This window comes from Condylura cristata, unplaced genomic scaffold, assembly GCF_000260355.1.
Source record: "Condylura cristata isolate star-nosed mole 26May11 unplaced genomic scaffold, ConCri1.0 scaffold00011, whole genome shotgun sequence".
NCBI lineage: Eukaryota > Metazoa > Chordata > Mammalia > Eulipotyphla > Talpidae > Condylura > Condylura cristata.
In genome coordinates, this window is record NW_004567112.1 from 40,494,475 (window position 1) to 40,502,642 (window position 8,168).

General features: G+C 31.5%; 1 protein-coding gene across 3 annotated transcripts in view; it reads left to right on the top strand.

Moving 5' to 3' along the window:
• Nucleotides 1-8,168, top strand: part of HERC4 (HECT and RLD domain containing E3 ubiquitin protein ligase 4) — a 105,923-nt gene that overhangs the window by 83,295 nt on the left and 14,460 nt on the right. For all 3 annotated transcript variants that reach the window (XM_012723664.1, XM_004680846.2, XM_004680845.2), the window contains 2 exons: nt 6,469-6,635; nt 7,267-7,333. In XM_012723664.1, the coding sequence (XP_012579118.1) occupies nt 6,469-6,635; nt 7,267-7,333 (234 nt within the window). The remainder of the gene's footprint in view (nt 1-6,468; nt 6,636-7,266; nt 7,334-8,168) is intronic.

An 8,168-nucleotide genomic window follows, 5' to 3' on the forward strand; every position in this document is an offset into this window, starting at 1 on the left:
GGCGGGCCAGGAGAGGTCTGCCACGCCATGTGGGTCACCTCCGGAGCAGGCGGGGATCGAACTCATGCGGAAGTGGCTTTAGCTTCTTAGTGCTATGCTTTAACCTGCTGTGCCACCAGGGAGGGCCCATCTATGTTTTTTTTTTATGTTATAAATTCTTTTTATCATGTTAAGGGAGTTCCTTCTACTACTAATTTGTTCAAAATAATTATCATGAAAAAATGTTGGATTTTTTCAAATACTTTTTCTGCATTAATTGAGAAGATCATGTAATTTTCTTCTACCAATGTGGTATATTAGATTGGTTGATTTTCCTTTGCTGATTACCTTACATTCTGGGATAAAACCCACTGGGTTATGATGTATAATTTTTTTCAATATGCCACTAGATTCAGTTTACTAGTATTCTATTGGTGATTGTCCATCTGCTTTTACAAGGGATAGTAGTCTGTAGTTTCCTTTTATGTGTTTGTGTGTATCTTAATTTAACTTTGGTATCATGATTGTGCTAACTTCATATTGTAGCTGGATTCCCATTCTCCCCAAACCAATCTGTAGCTTAAATTTGTGTTAGGAAAGTAGAACTAAACAGAATTATGTACTAAACACTCCGTTAACTAATTGTATACTAAGCACTGTTTATCTCTTCTCTGTCTCCCCCCTTTTTTTGTCCCCCCCACTTCACCCCAACCTTCTTTGTGATTTGTTATCTATTTGCATTCCCAGGAACCTTGAGAACTAAATGTGTTAATATTACTAACAAAATTCTCTGTGCTACTCCAAAGTTGATAACACCAGGGCAAGTATCTGTTGGGCTGTTATCTCCAAAGAAGCACAATCTTTTGACAGTGTAACTCATGAGCCTATTCTACCCAGGGCCTCCTTAACCCTGAGAATTCAAAGCCCCCTCATCCTACCATTTCTGGGGAAGCTTCTTTTAGGGTTACTCTGCAGAATTCCTTGGTGGAATATATTCATGTAATAAACTCCTGTGTGAAAAGAATTACTCTTGGTTAAGAGTCTTGATGTTTTTAGTGGCAAGTGAGATATTTGGTCTTTTACAATAAAATGAATTAGAAGTTTGTCCTTTCTCTTCCAAATCTTAGAAGACTTTGTAAGGATTTGGTATTAAATGTTCTTTAAATGAATCTGGCCCTAGTCTTTTCTTTTTTGGAGCATTTTTGATAATTTCTTCAGGCTCTCTGTTACTAGGTTTTTTTTTTTTTTTTCTTTCAGATTTTCTGGTTCTATTGTCAGTTTGGTACTTTTTTTTTTTTTCTAATACTGTTTCATTCTCTAGATTATTTTGTCGGCATGCAACTGTTTATAGTGTTCTTTATAATCCTTTTATTTCTGTGAAGTCATTCTGTTCCCACTTTAAGTTATAATTTAATAATTTGAGGATTCCCTGTTTTTCTTAGTCATTCTAACTAAAGTCTTGCCAATTTTGTTGCTTTTTAAAAAGAATTAATTTTAGTTTTGTTACTTTTGCATATTGTTTTTTCATTCTATGTATAGTTCTTTTAGTTACTTTAATTCTGTAATTTCCTTCCTTCTAATAGCTTTTGGTTTAGTGTTCCCTTTTTGTAATTATCTAGAATTAAAGTTAGTTTGTTTATTTGAGATTTGCTCCTTTAATACGCTTCTTTTCCTACATCCCATCAACTTTTATATGTTGTATTTTCATTAGTCTGTAATTTTTATGATTTCCCTGGTGATAATCTTTTTTGACCCCATTAATTTTAGAGTATTCCCATGTTTGTGGATTTCTCACATTACCTTTCATTGTTGATTTCTATTATCATTCTCTCACAAACTAAGAAGATATTTTTAGTGATTTTAGTCTTTTAAAATTCTTTTGAGACTAATTTTGTGACTCCTAATATACATTCTGTCCTGTAAATTATTCCACAGACACATGAGAAGATTGTGTATTCTGCTTTTGCTAGATGGTGTGTTCTATATTTGTTAGTTCTATTTTTGGTTTGTAGTGTTTTTTAAGTCCTCTGTTTCCTTATTGATCTTCTGATTGTTCTATCCATTCCTAGAAATGAAGTATTAAAATTTTCAGTTATTATTTTAAAATTGTATTTCTTCCTTCAATTCTTTGTTTTTGCTTTGTATAGTAGGAAGCTCTGTTAGGTTTGTAAATATTATATCATTTGGTGAGTTTACATTTTTATCCATATGTCTTTTTGGGCATCTTGTAACAACTTTTGACTTTAAAGTCTCTTGTCTGATATTAGTATAGCTTTTTTCTTTTGACTATTATTTACATGGAATACCTTTCATAAACTTTCAATCTGTTTGTAAAGCTTATAAATAGTTTATAATTAGATAATAGTTCTGCTAATCTACCTCTTAGTGTTAAATTAATTTCATTTACATTTATAGTTATTACTGATAAGGAAGCATTTCTGTCATTTTGCTAAATGTTTTCCATATGGTTTATATCTTTGCTTTTCCATTCCTCCATTTTTGTGTTTAATTTTTTCCTTGTATTTTGTTTTGAGTCCCTTCTCATTTTTCTCTTCTGAAAATATTTGTTATTTTCTTAGTAGTTACTTTGAGAGTGACAATTAATATATTAAGCATGTAGCAATGTACTTTGAATTAATACTAACTTCAATAGAATACAGAAACTTTCTTCCTAGAACAGTTATCTTGAACTTTATTGCCCTTGCAAGTTATAGCATACACATATATGTGCTCATTAATGTGGATACACTTTATGCATTTGTCTTTTAAACCAGATAGAGGGAACAAGAAGAGTTAACAAAGTTAAAAATATGATATTGACTAATATTAATATTAACTTAGCATTTTGGGGGGCAGAGTGTAAGGAAAGATCTAGAAGCAACAGATTTTCTCAGTCTTTTTTTCCCTTAAGATTTTCTGCAGATAGAATTCTTTCTGAAGTGTTTTTTTCATTCTGTTCTCTGTCATCCTACTGCCTTTTACAGTGCAGGTTTTGATTGGACATCAACTGTTAACTTTATTGATGAGTTGCTTCTCTTTTGCAGCTTTCAGTAGTCCCTTTGTATTTGACCCAATACTGATAATCAGATACATGGATGTGGATTTTGAGTTTGCCATCCTTGTAGTCTGTTGAATGTTCAGTTTTCTTTTTCCGTTTTTTTGGAAGAATATGGTATTTATTTCAAGAATATTTGGCAGGTTATATGTTAAATGGAATTTTGAATATCATTATTTCTATGAGAAAATACATTCAAAGTCTGGAATACAAATTATGCAGAATTTGGAATGCTTCAAATACAGAGTATAAAACTGTTATATTGTCTGTATAGGGAGCAAGTATGCAAATTCATATTTTTCTAATATTGTTTACTGAGTTAGAATGTAAAATGAAACATACAATGGAATGTAACTTTTTTTAAAAAATAATACAATAGCTTATTTTTACATCATTTTGTGCATTTTTCCATCTCAGTTGTAATCCCCATGGGCTTCCCATCACCAAATCACCCGTGTGCTATCACCATAATCAGCTCATTTTCCTCCCCACACTGTTTTTGATCCCATTCCCCCCTCACCCCCATAAAATGTTTCTGGTATAGAGCTGTTCATTATTATTATTATTATTTTCTCGCCTGGTCCGCTGTACTCCTGCTATGAGCGAAACCATCCAGTATTTTTCCTTTTCTTTCTGGCTTATTTCACTAAGCATGAACAGATATATAGTTTTTATGTCTTATCAAATCTGGGATGTGTGCAGTCATTTGTTCAGATGGTCTTTCCTTTTTCTCTCTTTCCTGATATACTTGTTTCCCACAGACCCTTGGGCTGTATTCATGCATCTTCATTCTTTTTTTTTTTTAAACAAGTATTTATTTACTCATACAGAACTGGGGTACAGACCAGAGGTACAGGGGCGGTGAGAGGATTCACCAGAAACAGAGTGAGGAGCTGAACAGGCAGATCAATGATGCACATTGGTGAGGGGAGCAGAGAGTGGGTCAGGAGAGGTCTGCCACACTATGTGAGCCGGTGATTGAACTCGTGCTGAAGTGGCTTTAGTTTCTTAGTGTTGTGCTTTAACCCTCTGCGCCTCGAGGAATGGCCCCATCTTCATTCTTGTTTTTATGTGCTTCCTCCGTGTGCATAATCTCAGTTGAACTGCTTTTAAGTATACAGTTCTCTTTTCTACCTATTTAAAAGTTGATTGGAAGTTTTTATCTAATAAATCCATTGTCTGGGACTTTTCACAAACAGTGTTTGTTTTTTTTTTTTTTTTTTTTTTTTGTGACCTCTTGTGAAAGGGCCTTCTGTTTGACATAGGTTTTGTTTTTGTTTGTCTCCCATTGTGTGTACCTTAATCCCCCAGGCTTCTTTTGCTTCTTTCTTTCTTATCTTCTTTCCTGTAGTCACTAGCTGTTTATTTACAATTAAGAATATGACACTGGAAAACTATGTTTGTACTTTATGTGTATGGCAACACACATTTATGGTTTAAAGACTCCATTTATTCAATTGAGTGATTAGAATGGAGGCTTTTTGAGGCAGAACCCTAAATGTCAACACATCCTTTGGATTTTTTTTAAACTTTTTTTTTTAAGATTTATTTATTTATTCATACAGAACTGGGGTACAGGTCAGAGGTGCAGAAGCAGTGAGAGGTTTCACCAGAGACAGAGCAGGGAGCAGAACAGGCAGATCGACAAACTACACTGCTGAGGGGAGCAGCAGACAGGTCAGGAGAGGTCTGCGGCACCATGTGGGTCACCTCTGGGCAGGTGGGGATCAAACTCATGCTGAAGTAGCTTTAGTTTCTTAGTGCTGTGCTTTAACCTGCTGTGCCATCAGAGAGGGCCTATCCTTTGGAGTTTAAAGGAAGGTTGTAGCACACTGGCTGTTAGTGTATTAGTTGTATTCTGTACACTGTTAAAGGGAAAATAGGATTCTCATTGTTAAACGTATAGACCTTCATTTGATTGCCTTTAATGTTAATGCAGTATTATTACAATTAGTTTTCTCAGATTCCAGTAATTTTTTGTTCATCCTCTTCAGAAAGGCAAGACTTTACACCAACATCCTCATTTTATCCTCATTCTGATTGCTCTTTCAGAGACTTATGTTTTACCAACTAAACTAGTTTAGAAAGATTGATTAGTATTTCTAGTTCCTGAAATTGCAGCACAAACTAACTTGTCTGTCATTGACTTTCTTCCTACAACCTCCTTTCTCAATATTTTCCTGTTTTACTGAACCATTTACTAGTCACCCCTCTACTTTTCATATTTTGAAATAATGCTTTAGTGTTATAAAACACCTCCCCCATTATCTTTTTTTTTTTTTTTGGTATGGGTTTGTACTATTTTTATTCCAGTATTCTCCAGATTAAGAAATACTCTCTAAACTTAAACACAATGTAGGATATCATGAAGGAAAGAGATTAACTTGAACATATTGGGAAAATATGCTACTTATTTATAATGAAAACAAAATTAAGAAGTATATGACAGTGTCTTATAGTCTTATAACAACCAAATACTAACTTGATCTTTGAAAATACTTAATCTAATGACTAAGCCAGGTTTAGAACCTCAGATGTAATAAAAAATGTTTTTCTTAAATCTCCTACAACCATATGTTAGGTCTTGAAAGGTGGGGAAATAATGCTTTGATAATCAGGGTGAGTGGAACATGTGCACATATGGAGGAACAAAACAAACAAAAACCCAAAATTAAAATTAAAAATTAAATTTAACAAACAAAATGTTTTCAATAATCCAAATATAGCGATCTAGCTAATTTAGCAAACCATGATGTTTTTATATAATGTAAACTGCAAATACTAAAACTCATTTTGTGGGAGAATATTTAATGACATAAAAATACTGTTACAATTAGAAAAATGAGAAAGTTATAAATATATTTTTAAATTATTCTTTCTGAACTGATGATACTTAGAAATGCATAATAAAGTATTTTTACATTGTTTTTCAGTGATTGTTTATTTTTAATTGTTTTTCAGTGATTGCTTATTCATCTTTTTTATGCTTTTTCTTTATTTTCCAAATTTTAAATATATATTATTTTTCAACTCAGAAAATAGCTCTAGGAATTATTTTGTTTATTAATTGAATGGTTAATAATGTAGAATTGCTTATGTTTTTTGGGGAAAGCCAGTCGTGAATTTTTATGTATAGTATAAATTCAGTTGGCTTTTAATTTTAAATTTAGAAAAGACATTGAAAGGAAATATGCAAAAATTCTAGCAATAATATTTGCCCAATGAGATTTTAATGGAGTTGCACATTTTTCTTGTTATTTATTATTCATGCTCATGAATGAAATAGAACTTTTCAAATTTCAAAGATTTCTATTTTCAAAATAGAAAATTAAAAATTTTCTACTATAGGTACTTTTTTTTTCTAATTAGAAAAGAGCCAATGTTTTAACTTGAATGGCAAGTCTTCACTTTTTTCTTTTCCTTTATATTTCTAGACATTTGAAGACAGTGATCTGTTCCACTTGATTGGTGTTATCTGTGGATTAGCAATTTATAATTTTACTATTGTAGACCTTCATTTTCCTTTGGCATTATATAAGAAACTGCTGAAAAAGAAGCCATCCTTGGATGATTTGAAAGAACTAGTGCCTGATGTTGGGAGGTTAGTTGTAAAAATTGACAAGGGTGGAGCTTAGGAAATAGTAAATGGGGACTGAACAGAAAACTTTCCTTTTCATGATAATTTCATTTTGTTCTTTTTGAATCAATGAAAATTTAAAAAGCCCTTCTAATAAACAATAATCCCATTGTTGCTCAAATTCAAACATTTATAGTGAAAGGATTATAAGTATAAAGCCATTTGCTAAATTTTAGTGGCTTAGCAATACTTTGCAAATAGTAAATACTAAATTTAGGAAGATAGTATATCTTGTAAGTACTTAAATTACTTACTTGGATTTTTATTTCCGAACACCTTTATTTCTAGATGGAATATGTAAAATTTCTTTTTATTTATTATATAAAGTAAATGAAAGTTGTATATAAATAAGATCAAATGTTAAAAATAGTTGGCTATGTGGCTTTTGTATTCAGAAGAAGAGATAAAAATCTTATTTTATTCTCCATTATTGTTTATACATTTGCTATTATATACTTACCTTTCTAAAACATATATAAAAGTACATGTTAATGAAAGGATTTTATCAAGAATGAGAGATACTTATTAATAATCAAAGTAGTTAAAGTACCAATAATGTTTTACCTCAAAAGAACATATATATTCTGTTTTGCAGAAGTATGCAACAATTACTGGATTATCCCGAAGATGATATAGAGGAAACATTTTGTCTTAACTTTACGGTAAGATGGAGAGATGCTGGGTAGTCTAATTATTCATCATTTCTTTTATTTAACAGCTATACCTTGTGTTTTTTCTTTATTTTGATGGGTAGAATCCTTAAAGAACCTTTTAGCTAACATTTATTGAGCATTTATTATGTGCTAGTCACAGTACATGCACTATTTCATTTAATCCTCCTAACAAGCCTATTTCATAAAATTGGTATTATTTTTATTTTATAGATGATGAAAATTGAAAAAAATCATTATGAATTAGAGATAGTAGTTATATGAGTTCTGTGACTTCCAAGTCTATGTAATATATTACAATAAACATCTTCACAGTTGCAGGGGTTCTCTTTTTCAAATGTTGATTTGAAAATGCAGTTTTGAATTTGCAATTATAGTAATTTTAGAAAAGCAGACGGTTATTGTAACATGAGAATATTCACTAAAAAACTGACCGCTTAAAATAAATTCCCACTCAGGCATCCCTTTCTGCTTCACACTAATGTTTGTCCTTGCTCATCTCATCTTACTGAGTGTTAGACATAAAATCATAATACATTGGAGTAGTATTTGGAAAGTAAAGTTGCAGATGCTGAGTTTTGTTATTTCAGTGAAAGGTGTTGAATAAATGATTCAGTCACATGCAAATCTATTGGTAAATTAAGAATGTGGCAAAAGTAGACTATTTAACAGTTGACGGGAAAAATCATTAAGGATTATAAATCACTTTGGAAGGGAATAACATTTGAATATTATAAAGTAGGCCTTGGGAAAATGAAAAATCTTCATTTTTTTTTAAAAAACTTTATTTACTTTCAACCTAAAACACTCCTTTTTTTTTTTTTTT